We start from the raw sequence: 21,495 nt of genomic DNA, 5'->3' as shown, positions 1-21,495 counted from the left end.
ATTATCTTTTCTATTTCGTGCCATAATCTGCTTTGAAACGTACCAGCATTGGTTCAAAAGATCTGAATACCGCACAACTGGTGCAGTACAACTCAGGTGTTGATACCAGCGCTGTGCTACGTATAATGAAATACACACGAAACACCTGTTTCACACAGTAACACAAGACCACCAATAACACACATACATATTCATGTTAATTTGAAAGTGAAAAAAAACAAAACGTTCATGTCGATTTTGGGTTGATAAACTCTCATATTTTGTAACATAAACCTGCTCTACAAAACTCTTGTATGGTCTCTATGGTAATCCTTCCTGTGTGTGTGCGTGTGTGTGTGTGTGTGTGTGTGTATGTGTGTGTGTGTGGTTGTGAGTATGAAAGAGACACCTGCAGTGCATACAGTCGACCAAATGTCAGAGCTGAACTCATCGCTGTACTGAGCACATCACATGTGAGTACTCTTAAACATACTCTCTATACTCACTGTTCTTCTTGGTAGAAGCTGATTTAATGGATCTCTAACAGAGAGAAGATACATAAGTCAGGATATCAATATGTCTGTGTTCCAGGGCAAAAATGTTTGCTACAAATACTGACACATCTCCGAGACGCTGCCGGAGATCCACTCTCGTAGACAGAAAGAGAGGGGCAAGGCTGTAGCTCTCAAACCTGGTCTCGTTCGAGGCCACATTTTTAAGAAGTCTTTGTCTCGTTACACACACCAATTGATTTTGTCTTGACTTTGATTGTATATCGCCTGTGTTGGTTGTATTTTTCCTACAAAACTAAAACAAATGATCAAATAGTTACAAGAAACGATGAGCCAGAGTATTGACATTGTTATTACTGAGTGTGAGTCTGATATTCAGCTGGAAATTACACACAAACTGGATCAAATTCAGTGATACTGAATGATTTTTTCATTGTTTTATCACTAGTTCTAGTTTTATCACTAATTGACCAAATGTATGGGTCTTGATTTGAACCTCTATGGGACTTGTTTCAGACTTAACTGATCGTGCTGCTCCTGATGACAACCTGAACAGAGATTTCAAAATATCGAACCAGAAATGCCTAAAATAGAATTTTCTGCTCCGCTGTCTGTTAAAGTTTAAAGATCAAAACTTATGCAATAACGACAGCAATTTTGTGCTGATTTTGCAATCGTTGACGTTGATAGGTTTCTGCTAATCTATTGAAGTAGCATACAAGCTAATTCCTACGCAACAAATCTCTGGAAATATAAAAAGAATTAAACCCAGGAGGACGTAAACGTTTATGTTCTTTATGTTGCTCCTGTTAAGTGTTGATGTCAGCTGTTGCTAAGGGGTACAGCTTTGTGGCCTGCAGACTGCCTCATATGACAAATGATTGTTGCAGCTTTCAAAGACCAGTAATTAAAAAAGAATAATTAGAATAATTCACTCTTGTTCAGAGGCACTTGAAAATATTGGTTTCTGACATACAAAGTCTTTCTATTGGGGAATAACACATCATATTTTACGATATGTCGTTTATGAGATATTATACAAATAGTATTTTGTTGTATAAAAATATTATTCTGAGGCGCACAGAGTTATCATTTGAATTTTAAAATTTTGACATAGTGGCTTTATGAAGCAGCCTTGAAGAGAACAACGATGATGACTTGTTATGTCTGTGTATTTTGGGACACCGATAGTGTCTGTGAAAATGAATGAGACCTAAACTATGACAGAAGTGACCGTTTACAGCTTCATGGTCGCCTATCATCTGTTGAGTATATCAGCAGCGGGTCGACTGAACAAATGGCTTTTAATGTGCATCGTTGCTTAAGAAATGTGGAATATACTGTGCCATAACATATATACATGTGCATTATCTGCAGCGCATATAAACGTAACATAACTCAAAAATTTAACAGGACGCACAGGCATCGATTTCTAGACAGTAGGAACTTAATGCAGGTGTTTTTAAGAAGTGTAAGGTAAAGTGTAACTGTGTTTTCACGCAGTCTGCCACTTCAGTAAGATGAAGAAAAGCCAAAGCTTTAAAACAAATGCAGAGCCACGTCGACCCTGTAACATGTGCAGGAGCATTCAGACTAGTTTTACCTGTGGGAATGAACAAAGTTATCTAACAGCTCTTTTCGCAGCAGACATTTGAACTTGTCATGATAAGTATAGCGCAGTCGTTACGAATGATGGCTCCGTTACGTTCAAGGCTCCCAGCAATTCATGACAGTGTGAGAGCGGGCCAGCGTGCACAACCCCAGGACCCTGACACTGAAGCAGCTACATGGAATTCAACCGGCACTGGTTTTATTATTTACACCTGAACTGCTCCTTCTGTCATATGTCAAAAATGGCTCTTCGATAATTTCATCGTTTCATCTGAAACATATAACCAAACCCTGTCTTGTCTCTCTGCTTTGTCTGATATCAACCAAATGAAGAATTAAGTATTCTGAGTTGTATTTTAAAATCAACTGTACACAATACAACCATGTAATATAGTAATATAAACATTGCTAATAATTCAGTCCCAATGCTTTTGTCCATCTTGAGATGAACTAAAAGTGTGTTGTCTCTGAACATATCAGGCTAACAGTCACCAACCAGTGACACATGATCTGGTATTTTACTTGGGCACTATGAATATAGGGAATACTGAAATAATAACAACTCAAACATTGTTCATTATTCCACATTGTTGATCTAACTGTTGCTGAAGTAGGGCCTTCATATACTCCTGCTGTACAAGTTGTCGGCACAGTTTGACGCCTGCCAGTATAATATAGTAAAAAGCAAAGTGTACCTGACACTTTTTCCACACAGGTGCTTTAACGTTTTTCACCATGGGTGGCCAGCTCACCTCTTTGTGTCTCTTCATGCTGTATTCAGTTCCAGATCTAGCCTGAACGCTAATCAGTTTGGAAGAAGGCACCTTTGAAGCCTATTGTGCTGTTATTACTGACATTTTATTTCCTGTACATTTAAATTTGTATCAGTTTGTAAAAAAATTAATAAGTAAATAAATAAATCTTTAAGCTCTCTGATGAACTAAATTAATTCTGGGGCCTTACAATTACGGTGTGGTTCATATGTAGTAAGACAGCGACACATTTTGTGGTGTGTTAGCGCCATACTTTAGCAATAAAAGAATGAGGAGACGATGAGGTTCAAATGTTGACGCTCTTCATTAATTTGTAATATTAATAGTTTTTTTAATATACAGTCCCACAATTTTAGAGGACTACCTATTAGACAAGTTACAATAATTTTTGTTTTATTTTCTTAAACGGATCCCCTTCGATGTTTCTGGTGCACGGCTAAAGTGTGTGATCCGCAGATATCAGCAGGCAGTTCTCATTTGGTGATGCTCTCTAGAACCATATTACAACAATGTTCTTGTCTTGCTTGTTTTGGGCTTTTTGCCTTCAGTCTGGGATGACTGACTTGGCTGGTAAATAACATTCCCATGTTTGGCCATAAAAACGCCTTGTTTGCCTTTTGTGTATGTTTAGGATAATTGTCCTGCTGCATTGTCATTGTCCTAAAAATGAGAGGACTCCGTACAAATACGAGCCATGATTCCTACATTATTCATCCATTAACACCCCATAAAACTCGATGTCACCACTTTTGGCTCAGTCATTGTTTTATTCAAACCCAGTGTGTTGGAATAAAGTGCCAAAATAAAGTGCCACTGTTTTACTGCTATTGTAGTACATCATGGTAAGGAATAAAAGTCAGTTAGTGTGACTTTAGTGGCGAGCATCAAGTCACTGTTTCTGCCAACATTCACATTTAGATGTGTATTTTTTTTCTTCTTCTCTGTAGGTGATTGCCAAGCTGTGCTTCCCTCACTCTGTTATGAAAATATAACGACTATGTTGCACTGGGGGTGTTTTCATATGAGAGAATAGGATTCCCTTTTCATGGCTTATTACTCAGTACTCTTTTTCATTGTTTGACATACACACAGTCATTCAAAATGAAACTGAAATTTCTGAACCAGTGTATGTCCCTCCCTCTTGTATTTCCACTTGGGTTTTCATTCCATCACTGCAAAACATGGAAACCAAATTCAGGTTAGAGTTTTATTGCAAACAAAAACCTTAGTTTAACTGAACCTTGGAGACACCTGGAACAAATTGGTGTCATAATACGTCGTATGCCAGCCAGCAGCATTTGTTGGCTGCAAAAGAGGTGCAACAAACAGCATGTCGATGAGTGAGTTTTCAACTAACAGAGCTCCAAACAGTCATCTGTGCTCCGACTGCAGGTGCAAACTGAACCATTGTTATACATTTTATAGATTTTGTCTTTCCACAATCCTTCAAATTAAAATGATCTGATAGGTGATTTCCCATTCTGTAAACTCCCCTCATGTGTAGCTTCACTTCCACGCAGGTTTCACTTCATTTCGGTGCAGATTCTGATCAGTGGAGTCGGTGTTTAAGTCAGACGCTAAACATCGAGCTATGAAATTAAATACACTGCAGCTGCGTTAGTCTGTGTCTCCCATTTGTGATACGATGCGCGACAGTTTCATGAGAAATCTGACAATAAAGTCCAGTTTAAAGCTTAGGTTCACATTTTTTCAACCCGACCATAATACAATACTTGTGCAAATATGTACAGTGAAAAACAGTTTAACTTCGCTGTAAGTGTTCCTGCTGTCCATACTGGCTGTGAAGAAATACCCTTCTAATTTATTTCTAATGTAGGGAGACAAAATCACCGGTCTTTGTTCTGTGTGAAAATATATTCTAAAGTTTATTTGAAGCAAAAATAAGATGTCACCAGATTTAATTATTCTACTTCTTGTTTTTAGTACAGGTTCCCATTTTTTGTCTACTGAGCTGCAGGAGATGAGTAGGAACAGAGGGGATGAATTCTGCACTAAAAAGCCACTTGAATTGACAAACTCCAACTGCTGAAGCCTCAGATTCGCTTCAGTCTAACTTATAATGCATTTTTACACATAACAAGTTCTGACCAAGGTGAATGCCCCCCACCCTCGGTCTCTTACATTAGGTCTTATTATTATTATTAGTTCTTAGGAAGTGATTTACAGCAGGTTCCTGTTCTATACAACAAAAAACCCAGAAATAATCCACAGAACCAACAGTTGAAACAGTGGTTGCACGTGTGTCCTTCTATCAGGTGGTGTTTTTACTTCCCTGTTTGAAATGTGTTATAGAGGTTGTTGCTCTAATATAATATGGAATCTCATTCCAGGTTTTAATATGTGTAAACAAATATGATCTGTGGTCATAGTTGTCCTTGTTGGCCCGCACTGGAACAAGTGCATGTGGAATTTATCGAGTGATGCGTTCCTGTCTTGGAAGCGCAGTAAGAGTTGAGGTGGAGTTGGAATTGTTTTGGCTCTGAAAGTAAAATTTGATATTATATATTATATATTATTTGTAAAGTTCTGAAAAGCCAGGGCGTCAGACAGTGAAAACTGCCGTATGGCGGTGAGTCCTTTGGGAAATGTTGCCATGGTTCTTATAAGCTCTGTTGAATAGTCTCGCTATTGGTTCAAAGACAAGACAATAGGACATTGTTGAAAGAATGACTGCATGAAGCAGTGAGATATGGACTGATCTTATTAAGAACATCCAATTTCTGGTTGAGCTTGTTTGTTACATTTTCAATGTGGTTTTGATAAGTAAGATGTGAATTGAGGAATCCTGCACGATGTTTGTAGTTCTGTGTGACGGTTAGCGTTTGCTTTGCAACATGAACAGGGTCTGACATTGATGTAGGTTTCTTAGGGGAATAGAAACGAATGTACGGGCATGTGAGTGTTGTTTTGAGACAGATGTAAAAATGTGAACCCATCCTTTCATTTAATCAAATAGCAAATCTATGAATATTGTAGCTGCTTGATTGAAGCAGCAAATTAAATTTGAATGCTTTCCAGAGCGTAGTCAAACAGAAGAATAGTGGTTTTCAAACTTCTTAGGTTACCCAGTTTTTTCTAAACGTTCTGTGAAGTAAGTGGGAATGTACTTTCTGTCGAAATGCATTTTTATTTAATGCAAGTTCTAGTAGCACTGGAAGTGAATGTGCTACTGTGGTGCAAGAGTAAAGACGTTTATAGATGCTACAACATTGAAAGCTGAATATTACAGTAGCGTTCAGGACTGCGGGGAAGCTTGTTTTGAGAGAGAGCCTGTAGCTGTTTTTTGGGGGGGGTTTTGTCATTTTGCTGACTAGTCTATTTTTGACAATAACATGAATAATTTATCTTTATTACTTACAGGAATGTAGCAGTAACTTCAGCTACACAAACAGTAAATGCTTCATATTCATGTATGTAGGCGCTGTGGAACTGTACAGCAGTTTTTCCATGGTAAACCAACGTCACCATTAAACTCATTAGCTTAAACCTAATCACAACTTTACACTGACAGTGTGCCTGCGAGTCTCTCAATGAACCATGATGCAGTTTTCCTCAGAAAAACTAAAAATAACTCACACATATCAGACTGCATTCTCAGCAACACTGCACAAACATGACTTGATATTACTATTCATCTATTCAAACAACATGATTCATATTCTGTATGACGGTTCTTCTACACTCGCTGTAACAAAATAAGAAGAATCTATTTTTCCATTCTGACGAAATGATAATACAGCAGCCCACAAACAGTATGGTGACAGTAAATAACTAAATAACTTACAAACCATTGATGTGTACAGAAGATGGAGGTGAAGAGGTGAGTGGGAGAAACAAGAAAAGAAAGCAAACTTTTCTGTCCTCATCTACTGTTTCACAACTCTGAGGCTTCAAAGAAGCTTGAATGAAGTTCCCCGCATGGCGTAAGAATCTAAATGTTTTCAGTCATTGAGCAGAATGTCACTTGTTTCTGATTCTCAACCTCTTTTCCACTGACATTTTGTTTATTTCTGAAAAACAGAGCAGACACAGACACTAAAACAGTCAGCACAAACTCGGTCTCTTCCCATCTTCGCGGGGCCTCACACATCTTGTAGTGTTTTTGTCTACATGCCTTCGCTTGAATCTCACACTGTGCTCTAACTCGAAGTTGTTATAAAGCAGAAGAGAAAGCAGAGGTTGCACAGTGAGGGAAACCCTCTGTAGGAGAGAATGGGGGATGAGGAGACAAGAGCTGCATGCGAAAAAAGTGAATCACCCTTCATTCTTGCTTGTGGCCCACACTTTGTCTTTTTCTCTTTCAGAAATGACAAGATGTGGGACAAACGCCTTCGTTAGGTGTGTGACTAATGAGGGAGTCCTCACTTTCAGGTGTTTTCCACCAAAATCACAGCGAGAAAACACTGAGGGAAGAAAATCAGAAAATATTCATTTACCCAAAGACTCCTAGAAATCGATGTTACAGAGTAGTCGCCATAACGTGAACGTTTTTTTTTCGTAAGGAGCAAACAAAAAGCCTGTTTCATTTTGAGCTCAGAGGGAACAGAAGCAGGTGTGAACTCTTCATGAAGGCAGTACAGAGGCAGGCAGAGAAACCTCAGAGAGAAACATGAGAAGTGTGTGAGATGTTTGTTTTGTCCTTGTTGTGGTTCATGTCGCTAAACCACCTCGGCAACGTGCTTCTACAGTTCTAGTCCCTTAACTGATCCCTGTAGCTGCCATTAGTTAGCATGGGGGCAAGCTGTCCTCAGACAGATCACCTCATCCCTGGATGAAGAATTTCTGTTTTGTTTTGATGCATAAAGATTAATGTTTCAACATGGCACAAGAAAAAAAATCTCAAATGAAACTACACACCCTCAATTCATCAGCGTTTTAAATACTTTATTCTCTTTACTTGCGAGGGGCTGCACTTCTACAAAAACATGTCTTATTTGGCAAATTTTCTTTCATCATTTTGAATTTTAATGAACAGATTTTTTAACTGGTTCGTCAAGTTAAGGTGAAAAGAAACAAACAAAATTAACATGCCGACTGTGGCTGCCAATCAGGTTTCATTTATCTTCCTTTACCTTTTCACAGACTGGTTTGAAATGTGTCAGTGTTTATTAGGAGGATTTTTCCTCTCAGTGTTTAACTCCCGTACTGATGCCACATCAGCACAGTCGTATAGTTGATATTGTAACAGTAACAATCCCTGCAGTGGTGTGTGTTACTTACAGTGAGGATAACAATAAGCTGTTGAAGTCAAACCCAGATAAGAGTAAGAGCAGATAGAGATCCACAGACAGAGATCCACAGATGTCATATTGCTGCTGTATTGAGTGCAGGCGAGACTCTACAGCAGGTTAGGAGCCCAGATAAACACAAGCAGATGTTTGGCTCCCGCGCAGGTGTACATGTACTCAGTACATAATAAGAAAATTACTATGTTATGCAGTGTGTAATTTGAATTGTACACCGAGTGACTGACAATTTAATTTCACCAAAACACTCAATGAAATGAGGAAGGAAACCCTGATTTTACCTGGAACAGCACTTTAGGCCCGTGAACTTAACTGGACTGTGAAGTGCTGCAAAAGATAAATGTCATTATGGAAAGACATAAAACACAGCTGTTAATTTTTGATAAATGCATGGAGTAGGGTCAGATGAATAGATATCTTATGAGGCAGTTTAATGCAGTGCAGCGTTTAGTTAGTGTTTTATTTGCTAATAAATGTTGCCCGTCTCAGAGGTGAAACCTCCACTCATAAATTTTCCTTTTACAAGTTTGTTTGTTAAATTGCCCCGTTCGCTTGGTTAAATCTGATCAGTTTGCGTACGATCACTGAATACTAATTTATCAGAAAACAAGAAATTAGATTTAAAATATCACTGAGTGAAATTAATAAAGTCTTCCACCTGCGCAGACCGTTTGGCGGGTTTATCTGCGACAAACTCGCTCAGACCAGAATTTGATGAAACCCACAGAGGTTTATTTTCAAATCTAGTCAAATCCTTTTTGCCACCACAGATTCGAACACAGGTTTCTGAATTCCAAGGAAAAGTGTCATAAATGAAGCATATAAAGTTTGATGCGGCCCAAACCCAGTGTTTTTAATTTAAACTTCTCACTCAATACAAGTGCGCTGTAACAAGCAGCTACTGATTATGTTTGTCAGGTTATTAAACAATAGATGATTTAACTTTGAAGTTGCTCAAGGGGTAATTTAAAAGAGATATTGTAGACATCTTTGTCTGATGAATGTTTCTTAGTTGTTTTCAGTATTTAAACGCACAGAGCATGAGATTGACAACTTTTGAAAAGAAAAATTGTTACTGTCGGACAATTTCATCTTTCAAGTCAGAAATTTCCCCTGCAGACTTTATACAACGTTGATATTCATTTATCTTGTTGTTAACTTCAAGACGAAAACGTGCACCAATGTGCGCAGCTCCCACAGTTCACACAGCAGCGTTTGCTTGTCTCCTAGAAGACATCTGAACATGTTAGAGACAGAAAAGTTGTTGTTGACATGAGCAAAGAAGATTTTGCTGAAGGAAACAAAGTCTATGATGATAGTAGGTGCATGTGTAAGGACGTACGCAGGGACCGGTCATGGAAATGTGAGGAGGTGATCGTGCAGAGAGACAAGATGAAATGTGTCGATGGTTGTATCTTTTAGATTTGAAGTGTCCTGATATATTTATTTCACCATATATAAATATTAAACTCACATGATCCCAGCAAGACAGTTTCTCCAAAACGATTTCTTTTTCCCCTACCGCATTAACAACTTAATCTGGGTCTTACTTTTTCGGATATGTTCCGTTTTTAATTTCCATTTATCAGCTGCTTTTGTGAAAATGGGTCCAGCAGTTCATGCCTTGGGTTTTGATACACTAATTACGTATCTAAATCGGTACAATTATATGATCAAGGGAAAAAATCAACTGAGCAATTCTAATAAATTAAGACGTAAGCCGACCGAGCCGACGTGCTAAAGATACATAATGAGTCCAGTTAGACTTTTCTCAGATTTTCTGACATATGTTATCAGGCCGCAGCTCAAATAACCGTTTTATCCAATTAAGGTTGTTGTTTATTTGTATCTGTTGGAGAGATTAAAAAGTAAAAGTGGACATAGACGATCAAAAATGCATTTTAGTTCACTGATTAAATTATGGCACCATTACGCTGCCCAACCGATGGGTTTTGTTTCTGTTTCATCTAATATTATAACGCAGCATACACATTTTTATCCTAAACAGCACATTAAGTGATAAACGGTTTTAAGATAGTAAAGAAAAGTTTGGTAAGGAGATCTTGCCCTCTTCCTCTGTGACATCCAATCAAAGGTCATTATTCTGACTTCGGGTTTGATCAACAACTCTGTGTTTTTTTTCCAGACCAATCGGGGGCGAGGGAGGTGCAACGGCGCTTAAAAAGGCTCGTTTGATAAATATTCGACATTTCCTCCTGACTCCACATCACTGAACACAGTGGGACATTTCAGCACTTAATGAGAGTTGTAAGTATACAGCATTTCTTTTTTTAATTTTAGCTAAATATACATAAACTTCACAATATAAAAACATTTACACCAAATATCAGAGTCAAACGTTTTTCTCCTGCCTGATACTGATTTTGAATCATAAACCTGTGTGACCTCAGCAGGCCCAGTAGAGCCGAAATGTCATCGTGAGTTTTATATATACAGCTACAAGATGTATGAATCAACAGCACACACCGATCCTTTGAATAAAACTGACAGAGTGCTAAAATATTAAACATTAAAAAACATCATCATAAAAATGGATTCTTATAAAAATGTCATTACATACTAAATCATTTTCAAATGTCTAATTGCATTTGTTCTGTTTCTTCTTTCTTGCTTTACGCTTTGGTGAAAGTCTTAAGTATTTCAGCACTGGGCAGCTGACCGATACTTAAAGGACTGCTGCTAAACACAATTTACAAATTCCAACCTTCATTTATATTTTCATAATAAAAGAGGACATCTATTTTACATGGACCTTTAAATACAATATGACAATTTGAACAAAATGAAATGAGATACAAGCAGAGATATAATTAACGTTTGTGCAGCCGCTGATTCTTCAACGTAGATTTGTGGGAACGATGAACAACTCATTTCTCTTATTCTGGTTTGTTAAACACACGTAAACTATATATTACCGTGTAATTTATTTGGGAGTGAATTTTAAAAATTAAGAAGATGTTAAATTCAGCAGGACTTTAAATAGTGAAAACCACACACACACACTTCAGTCAAATTGCACTATAATCCTATCATGTGGTGTCCTTTTTCTTTTTCTGCTCGCTCTCCTCCCCTCCTTCACCTCTCCACTGTGTTTGGCCCTGAGCCTCCCCTCCCCCCTCCGTCTCTGCTTGTTGTTGAAGCTCCATCCTGACTGCAGATATTATCGTCTTACTCAGTTTCTGGGTTAAAGCTCCACAGGTGCGATGACTTTGAACGTCTGTTTATCGCCAGTTTCACTCTGTTGCCGGTCTCCACTCTTATTTCTTTTCTTACAAACTCTGATCTCAGTTAAAGTAAATAATGCAACATCATTTATTTTCTGTCAAATCCCATCTCATGGGTTGAAATGCATCTCATATTCATGTGTTTACAGTCCTGTTCGAAAGATACATAAACCATTTACTTTGAGACCTTTCCCCTTGACACACATCACCACAGGTTTTAATGTTTAATGTTGCTTTTCTTGAGGCCCTACTATGAGTTATGTAGTGAACCAAAAAGGTTTTGTTTTTTATGGGTTTTTTTTCTGTATCCTACATATCAGCCTGAACTGTTTTAAGTGTGAGGCCTCAGACAGATGATCATAGCGTTTTAAAGCTATGAGCAGAATTTTATCAATGTGTTATGTTTAATGTTAGTATAATACACTACAATAAAAATTACTTTGTGACCGTATTAATTTTGAAACATTTATCCTGTTACTTTTATATTGATGGCTTTAACACATTTTCACATGACGTATCGTTTCTGAACAGATTTCTCCTCTATTGGTGAAACAGAGAGATTTGCCAACAAATATATTTAGTTGACATTTTATGCATTTTGCTGACAGTAGGGAGATGACAGGACATTAGGGAGGAGAGAGACAGATGGGGAGTGACGCACAACAAAGGTGCCCACGGGCGGACACGAACCAAGGACACTGCATTCATGGTCGATGCCGTACCCCAACTTTGGCAATTTTTTTATTACAAAAATATTTGTCAGAATCTTGGACAATGAGCCTTCATGGATACACGTGGTTGCAAAGTGTTGTTGTAATAGGAAAAAATACTCAAAAGACTCAAACGTCTTATTTTTCTGTTTTGATCAGTTTATATATTGCTTTGTTAGTTCTTGTAATTTTAATTAAGACCAGTACAAATGCTCCTTAACCAGAGAGAAGCCAGCGCTCTTTGCGTCTCTTCACTACTTATACATTATATTGCATTGAATCTTAATGCAGCGTTAACAAGCCGTGTTCTGCATCAACTTTTAAGTAAAATTTAATTTCATCTTTTATTTCAACTGTTTCAAAATGAAACAACCCCCATTGGTATAAACAGTGTAAAGATATAATTTCACCTTAAGTTACATTTTTATTTTAATTTTGAAAAAAGAAAACGCCTTTATCTTTTCTTTTAAAGGATCGACTCAGTATAAAAGCAGCATCAAAAGTCTTTGAAAAGATTTTTTGTGCACAATCATGACATACTGTATACATCAGAGAAAGGGGGGGGGGCAGAGAGATAAGGGTGTGATACAGGGAGAGAAAAAGAGAGACATCTACCTTAAACCACAGTCTAGGTGTGCTGCCGGTGCTGTGGTCGCTGTTTTTTCGTCTTTTTAAGCGTGCAGAGATCCGTCTTTCGTGGAACAGGGGAGGAAGAGAGGAGGTGTGAGAGGCAGAGGGGGAGCAGGGGAGGGGGACGACTGGGATAAGAATCTGCACCTTAACTAAATCAAGGCCCACCACAACCCAGCGTACGCTCTGTGTCTCTTCCCCTTCAACATTTGTCTGTTTCTTTTCATCCAAAGCCCACCACAGGCCGCCTACTCTCAGCTCTCTGAACTCTTCCACTTTTATCTTCCAAAATCTGTCTAAATCTGAGACCACCACAGACCCCTCTTTGCTTCCTGTCGAGTGGTTTTACAGTTTTGCAGCTAAATTGTATAAACATACAAAAAGATATGATAAAATAAGGATGTGTCTACAAGGTTTATTTACTGAAATGCTGCTTTTCAAATTGCTGTTTTTCTAAATGCATCAGTAAAATATTAAATAAAGTGTTCAAATTGATGTCTATGATGCTAAATTTGACTTTTTCACTCTATACACTCAGTTACTAATTTATTAGGTAGACCAGTATAATCTTTTGCTAACCAACAGCCCTGCAATAAATCCTTTCTTTCTCTCTTGTAGAAGCTGTTTCGCACTAGATTGATCACACATACACAACCATACATTTCTGCCGCCCTCGTGTTTGTGGAGGTAGTGGTCAAAAATTAGAAACAGTGTACTATAATGCAGTCAAGTACGGCATCACCAACCCAACTAGGCTCTCAAATAAAAAAAAGAAAAGAAAAAAAGACCTCTAGTACATTAACAGAACTAACAACAATTAAGCTTTTAAGCTTCACAAAGTTATTTCAGGGTCTTTGAATCAGTTCGCATCAGACTGTGTAGACGTACCTAATGAACGTGAAAATAATGGCATGTACATTAAGACTGCGTTAGTCAGATCTCTTCTTAAGAAAAACAATCTTGATCCATCTATTATGAATAATTTTTGCCACAGGGCTCCGTGTGTGGTCCACTCCTTTTCCCACTGTACGTGCTCCGAGCCGGGCAAAAGGTATACAATCATGGTGTGAAATTTATTGCTAGGCAGATGACACGCAATTGTATTTATGTTCATGCCCAATGACCTCATTATTATACTTTTTAACAAACTGTTTCAAGAGTATTACAACTTGGATCACTAACAACTATTTGAAAACAAATTGACCAGAAATCATAATTATTGGGGTTACATCAGAAAAATACTTTTAAATGCCCCTAAAGCTACTTAAAACTAAATTGGTTCAGTCAGAGGTGAAAAGCTTAAGTGTCATTGTCATGTAGAAAGCTCAGTGACTGTATGACCACATTTTCCACCATGGAAGTATCACAAACCTCAGACCATATCTTGTACTTTTCCGATGCAAAGAAATTGATTTACGCTTTGGTCTTCTCTTGTCTTGAATATTGCTGTATTACCAAAGAAATCAGTGAACACATTCAAGCTGGCAGGAAATGCAGCTGCCAGAGTCTAAACAAAAACAAGTAAAAGGGAGCAGATCATCCCCATTTTAAAATCTTTACACTGGCTCCCTGTTTCTTTTAGAATCTATTTTAACATCTTAGTTTTATCACATTTTTGTAATGTAACTTTCACATAAAGCACATTTAACTGCATCATATGTATGAAAGGTGACATACACATAGAGTTTAGTATGATTATGATAAAGAATTTATATAAATATGCTACCTCTCTTTTTCTAAAATAATTGTTTTTCAGACTTGTGACTGAGATGAAGAACCTAATTCAATCAGTACTCATTCTCATCGCTGTGCTAATCTCGGGTACCTCAGGTAAGATGCGCTGATTACAGTTATTTAAATTCATGGCCGGACATTTTGTTTTGCACATCAACAAATGACATCCTTCTCTCACTCTCTTAGGTGCTGAGGAGGTGGTATATGCTCAGGTGGGAGATACTGTTACCCTCAAGTGTCAGGCAGATTCATATAGATATTTGTACTGGAAGATTGATGATACAGTTATCAAAGACCTTGCCTGGATCAATGACTTAGGCGGAAAACATTTCATTACAGGTGAACAGTGCATTGAGCTATTGACAGATATGATATCACTCGCTGAAACAGGTCTCTACATTGAAAATAAAGTTACTTTTGACACGAACAATCAATTCTTGCCTTGCAGATGAAGCCTGGAGCAATAAGTTGTCCTTCTCTGGTGACTCACTGGTCATCACAAACATCCAAGAAGCAAACTTTGGGAAATTTTTTTGTCAAATGCCTTCTGGGCCACGTCTCACTTCCATCAAAATACTCCAACTCAGCGGTAAGAGTAAAAACAAGGTGAAATGTTTCAGTTCAGTCATGTCACATTCACCCTGATACATTTTTATTTAAACAGGCTTTTATACTTTATGTATTTTAGGAATACTGAAGAGGCAGATGTGTTTTGATCAAATCTAGCGTGTGTTTTGACCAAAGGGCTGTGGGTTTAACTTAAAAACCGTTTGGCTTTTTAAAAACCCAATAGACAAACTCATAAAACATGGTAATCGAGCTTTAAAAAAAAAAATCTAGGCTGTTTTCTTACTTTCTAAAAGCTTGACATCTGGGGAAGTTTTTTACCGAAATGCAGCAATATTTCTTAAACTATGTTTACTTGATTGAAATATACAACCAAATAATTTTCTTAAATTCCATTCTGTTTCCTTTACCCTCTCTGTGCTAGTGAGTATGACTCCACGCTCTCCTCTGCTGCCTGGGGAAAGTCTGACTCTGTCCTGCAGCGTAAACACTCGGGGTAACAAGAAGCCTCAGGTACACTGGCTGAATCCCCAAGACAAAAAAGAAAATAGCCTAGTCAACAAGAGAGTCACAAGCCAAGACACTGGCAAGTGGACCTGTGTTGTAACAGATGGCAAAAACAAAAAAGAGACCAAAGTTTCTGTTACGGTTGTGGGTGAGTTACTGTTTATGCACAAGTATGCAACTGTTTTACAGTAGTGTACCCTCATCCTGAAGATACCATTGTTTCTGTTTTCTTCCTTATTTAGACTTATCCCCGGCTCCTTCAGATCCTAAGTATACATCGAAATCAAAGACTCTCAACATCCCCTGTTCCTTTGCTCCTCACGTCTCCTGGGAACATGTCAAAGCTCGGGACGTCCAGGAAATTTACTGGCAATTCTCACCTGATCCATCCTCAGGTCTAGTTTCTAAAGATACACAGAAGCTCTACTTCCTCAATCTGAATGATTCGCTGTGGAAAAACACGGGCCAACACAGAGAACTGAGACCTGTACAAAACTTAAAAAATGGAGATCTGTCTTTGAGCAGAAAGCAAGGCAGAGAAGAAGACAGGGGAAACTATGTGTGCAACATGAAATTTAAAAGCGGTGCCATTCTGAACAGGGCCGTGCGTGTAGAGGTGTTGCAAAGTAAGTCAAAACAAATTGTGTGGTACAAGTTCGGCTCTGTGTTACACTCACATCTGTCTTGTGCAATTCTTTTGACTTGTTCTTTAGTTATCACAGTGTCCTCATTTATCTTTTTGATGTCCAGTTTCTTTGCTTCTTACTAATTGTTATTCATAACAAGTTGGAGACAGTTGTTTGTTTGCCACCTCTCTGCTTCTGCTCTCTTGTACCAATACAAGTGTTTTCATCTCTCTGCTGCGACTTTATCTGAAAATGTCCCTGGTGTGACATGTGTCTAATTCAGTGGCTAATACACTTGTCGAGCTCCACTTGCTTTAATAGGGTATAACGAGCTCCCCCACTGCCATAGGAGTGTGATAACACAATGAATTTTAATTGGACTCTGTGTTCTGAGCATTTATAATATAAATCTAAGATTTCTTATCTTCATCTGAAGTTTTATTTAACCAGGAACACTGATCTGATGGATTAATTTAAGGCGCTGGTATATCTAGCATAAATGAGCCTCCTGATTTGTTTTTGGACCCTGTACTTGATCCCATTGGAATCCAACTGCAATTTTTGTGGTCTCTCTTCAACTTTGCCAAAACCAAACCAAATTCAATACGGTGTGCAATTGAAAGACTGTCGATTTATGAAATACAGTTCTGTCAGTGAATTCTTATTTAAGTTAGTTGGTTAGTTAGTTTGTTTATTGTGTCCACGCTGGCTAGTTCAAACCACAGAGAAACAAGTGTTATACCACAGCTTTAGACCGGTTATAAGTTACTGATTGGTAGGTAAAAGTATAAAGTTACATATAGTTGTTATATGTTTACTCAGTGTTATTTTGTAGATCGATGTTAAAAATGCAAAGAATCATATGACATGGTCACCTAGCTGCAGGCTCTGGAGGATAAGGTGCATTATGTCTGTATAACTTTTTTAGGTAGTTAATGATTGCTTTCATTATCGATAAATCTGCGAGCTATTCTCTGAACTTATCGATGATTCTTTTTGTCCATAAATGTTGGGAGATAATGAGGAGTGCACTGCAGTGTCCAAAGATATTCAGTTTACTAACAGTGAAGTCTAAAAAGACTAGCAAGCATTGACATTTGGGGGTTTGAATCCAGAGAAAGTTTGACATTTTTGTTTTTAAAAATAACTTGGTTGACTGATCAATAATCAAAATAATTGCAGATTTGTTTTGTGTTTTTCAGCTCAAATTTTTTTTAGGACTGTATTCTATATATCATAACTGACTAATACTGTACCACTATGATCCCATTAATAATTGTTTTATTAAGTTGTTAATGTTATGTGCTGTGTGGTTGTGATACTGATGCTGTTATTTATGGCTATTGCTATTATTTTTAACGTTAGTAAGAATAACCTGCAGGTTTATCACACTGCAGCCACAGAGGCCAAAGGCTCAGTCCGATTCAAACAGTAAATGTAGAAGAAGACGACAGCTTCAAAAAACAACAGCTTTTCTCAATTTTCTATTTATTTCAATAAATATGTTTTTCATTTCCTTGTTCTTTCTTTCTTTCTTTCTTTCCTTCCTTTGTTCTGTCTCCAGTCATTTCCTCCCCACAAACAGACTTAGTTTCTGGCCAGCCGCTCAACTTGTCTTGCAGCCTTGGCCACCCGCTGCCCTCTGGCCTTCACGTGAAGTGGTCCCCACCTCCAGGATCGTCCCTGCCGGCTCTGAAATCTGAACATCATCCCGCCGATGTCATCATCCCGGAAGTGGGCACAGGAGATGGAGGAAAGTGGGAGTGTTCGCTGTTGCAGGGCAAAAATCAGCTTACGTCAGCTGTGATAACGCTGAAGATCGGTGAGCACAGGAAGTGAGAGGAGAGCAGGAAATATGACTTGGGCATGACCTTGTGGCTACAATCTTTTTACGACAGAAACTCGGTTTTACATGATGCGTTCTCTGTACTGTACACTGTTTGATGACTGTCTTTCCCCGTTGTATGCAGAACACAGACTGAGTGTGTGGATGCTGGTGATCATATGCAGTGCTGCAGCCATCGTCATCCTCATCGTCATCCTCGTTTTCATCCTCTGCCGACGCAGAAAAGTACAGTTAAACCATCCCTATATTTCTTTCTGTGAGACGACACTGAAGCATTAGTGCGGCATTAAAAGTTAACTCTCTATCTCTCTATGTTTGTTTCTCTTTGTGGCTGACATTAGCGGAAGATGCGACACCTCAGGCATCGACTCTGCCAATGCAAGAAGTACGTACTAACCATTTCCTGAACTGATGATGTGGCTGCAAACACACATTTACACTCTCACTCATCAGCGCTGAAATCTGTATAACACTTTTATCCATAAGGCTTTTTATGTAGACTACACATATTAATAAAATAAACATCTACATTTTTGTTTTTGGTAGCCCCGTGTCTCTCTCCACAACTCAAAGAGAAACCTGTGACTTTCTGTTTCAGCCCCAAGCCCAAAGGTTTCTACAGGACATAATATCTCCCAGAAAGACATTTTCAAGAGGACGCAGCAACCAACTGAATTTATGTCCAGATAAGATGGATTTTTCTGTCACATCTGCGAAGACTGTGAACCCTTTGTTGGCAGTGTTAGATGAAGGTCTGGAAGTTTAAAACAAAGTTCAGTCACTGTTGAAATGTCAGATAAGACTCTTTTACTCTTGTATATATCAGCCAGTTTGAGTTTTATATTCGTAATGTAAGGGATTTTTTTGTGTCACAGAATTGCTTTATTGTTCATTCAATGATATCATTGTTTGTGATTATTACTGCCTCTAACTGTTTATGTTATAGTTGATTTCATTCACACTGTTAGATTCAGGTTTTTGAGGACTAATTGCCACGTCATGTATATTTGTTTTCATGATGCTCCATACTACTGCACTGAAAGGCTTGGTTACTTACTTCTATAAATATTTATATGATATACACATTTATATTATTTGTACACAGACAATGACGCTTTATTACTTCAAATAAAAACAGGATCCTTTGACAGAATTATGTTGATTTATTGATGAAAAGGCACCATAAAGAAGTAAATGATGAATATTTTCAATAAAGCATCATAATCTTTCATATATGTGTCGTGGTCCGATGGTGAGGAAGGGGGGAGGGAGGTCACTTGAGCGGGATGGCGTCCATCTGACAGATTCGGGGATACAGGAAGGTACAGGGCACATCGAACCAGGTCTGAGAGTGGCCGTCCACCACCACGCAGTCCTCTCCCTCCGGTCCACCGGACTGGTTGTTGTCTGGCTCCGATTTCAGGCTGTCCCAAAATCTTCACAATGGGAAAGAGAGAAAAAATTCAGTGTGTGGTGCTCGGCACTTGTGGCACTTGCCACCCATTCTGTGACAGGGAATCTGTTTCTAGATATGCTAACTTGCCTATTATGTATAATATTACCTATTCATGGTTCCCAGAGGATGAATTCTTGTTACTTTTCCTCTAGCACCACCATGAGGTTTGTGTAAAATGTCTCAACGTTTATGGATGAATCGTTCTCATGACGCCTGTGATCCGATCCTCACTTTCATATGTAGCGCCATCATCAGGTCAAAAATAACGGTTATGGCTTAATACCTGCAAAACTAATGACATTCGACTCAACTGTACTTTGTACTCGGCGATAGTTAGGAAATGACTATGGCCAGTCACTGTTAGAAATATCTGAGGTCTGCATGCGTAAACACACACAGTGACAAGAATAAGCTCCACAGACGCTTGTGCTTTACACTGCATCTGCTCAACAAGGTCAGCTCACACATTAATATTCTCTAAGGTCTTGGCAAACTCAGTGAACCTGTCTCAGATGTATTTGCATTTTTCTTGTCCTGATTTCTGGCTGAATTTCAGATGTTTCCAACATAGTAAAAGCCTTTATTGTAATTCCTATCCTTACATGAAAATGCACAGAATTAATCTTGTGTAGGTGTCGCACTGGATGTTATCTGTACAGTAAAAACCAAGGCCTTCATTGTAAGTCTATAGATCCTATGTACAGCTCTCAGTCTGTACAGGCAGTTGCTACAGCTGCTCTGCATTTGGTTTACGGTTATTAAACCATCATCAGGATGCTTGTTAATGTAGAGACAATAATTTGAATTTTTGTAATTTTATACATACGAGTTTGTAAGGTTTGACTTGTCCACCCATTTCCATTCTCCTTCAGTCTCAGCGTCAGTCAGTCCAATCCAGTAGTCTTTGTAAAACCCTCCAATCCTTCTGCTTTCTTTTTCCACGGCTTCCTAAAAATGTATTACAACCACATTTATAGGCCTTTTTTTGAATTAACAAATACATTGCAATGCATAAAAAAGACACAGAAACACTTACATGTTCTTCTCTAGTGGTTAAGATGGCAAGATGTCCGCCTGATGCTGTACAGTTATTTTCACTGTCAAGCCAGTCCCTCTTGTCAGTTCTGATGTGGAAGCACTTATCCCCGACCTGAAACCACTGGGGAGGACACTCGGAGCAAGTGAGCCCTATGAGGGGAGATTGGTAAGAGAAATGATCGTCCAAACATCCAAAAAAATAAAAATTCAAGTTAACAGTTTCACAAATGATGCAGAACATGTGGGAGTGCAAAAGAACGTAGGCTACATAAACTAGTGATGAATTATCATCCATCTGCCGGAGCCCAGAAGAGGAAAGTACAGTACCTGGAGCTGAGCAGTTGGCTGCCAGGGAGGAGTACTGGTTGCACAGGTCCTTGTAGCGAGTCTTCAAAGAGTTTAGTCTCAGCTTTAGTAAGGCTACTTCTTCCTCTGGACTGCTTGCAGCCTGAGAGATGGCTTCAGACACCAACAGGCCAATGAGAACATAACGCATGATGTGGCCTCTGATCCCCAGGGCACCTGATTAGATGGACAGTAGAGGGTAATAAAAAAAAAGTGGATATAAAATTAAAGCACATGCCAGCAGACGCACAGACAAAGACATCTCTTCTGCACGCTGTATAAAGTAGGGAGGTCTTACCTTTGGTTTTGATGAGGTTCATAGTGGCTGTCAGGCTGAAGAATATCACAAACTTTGGCTTCTCCTCTCTCTGCCCTCTGGGTGTTTTATAGAGCAGTTTGTGTACCAAGAGGAGGGAATGGAAAGTACAGATTGCACAAATCTACCACACAGATTGGACTCTTAATGATCATCAAAGTGTGTAAACTCAGATGGTGCAATATCTCGTAGCCAAACCATTGATGACCTGCCATATCGGATTAGCTAAACAAACATCTGATGATGAATCTCTGGCATGCAGGTTCATGCCTTATTTACTGTTACATGAGCAAAGTTCCTTCCCTGTGCCATTATTCTTTTTTTTTTTTTTAA

At 38.5% G+C, this 21,495-nt stretch overlaps 2 protein-coding genes across 2 annotated transcripts; one reads left to right on the top strand and one right to left on the bottom strand.

The window, feature by feature from the left end:
- Positions 1–388: 388 nt before the first annotated feature.
- On the top strand, positions 389–18,994 carry LOC130171935 (T-cell surface glycoprotein CD4-like). The gene is made up of 11 exons (XM_056380286.1): positions 389–452; positions 10,289–10,410; positions 14,484–14,557; positions 14,648–14,800; positions 14,910–15,050; positions 15,453–15,683; positions 15,778–16,161; positions 17,726–17,983; positions 18,132–18,232; positions 18,349–18,392; positions 18,606–18,994. Exons 3-11 carry the CDS (start codon positions 14,497–14,499, stop codon positions 18,634–18,636), a joined length of 1,404 nt encoding a protein of 467 aa, XP_056236261.1. The 5' UTR covers positions 389–452; positions 10,289–10,410; positions 14,484–14,496; the 3' UTR covers positions 18,637–18,994.
- A 156-nt stretch (positions 18,995–19,150) lies between these two features.
- LOC130171980 (C-type lectin domain family 4 member D-like) lies at positions 19,151–21,300 on the bottom strand. The gene is made up of 5 exons (XM_056380353.1): positions 21,145–21,300; positions 20,829–21,023; positions 20,500–20,651; positions 20,290–20,411; positions 19,151–19,443 (listed from the first exon to the last, which is right to left on the bottom strand). The coding sequence occupies exons 1-5, from the start codon at positions 21,164–21,166 to the stop codon at positions 19,281–19,283; spliced, it is 654 nt and encodes a 217-aa protein (XP_056236328.1). The 5' UTR covers positions 21,167–21,300; the 3' UTR covers positions 19,151–19,280.
- Between the last annotated feature and the right edge of the window lie 195 nt (positions 21,301–21,495).

Source organism: Seriola aureovittata, chromosome 7, assembly GCF_021018895.1.
Source record: "Seriola aureovittata isolate HTS-2021-v1 ecotype China chromosome 7, ASM2101889v1, whole genome shotgun sequence".
NCBI lineage: Eukaryota > Metazoa > Chordata > Actinopteri > Carangiformes > Carangidae > Seriola > Seriola aureovittata.
The sequence above is the reverse complement of the archived record's forward strand: the minus strand, read 5'-3'. Positions and strand labels throughout refer to the sequence as shown.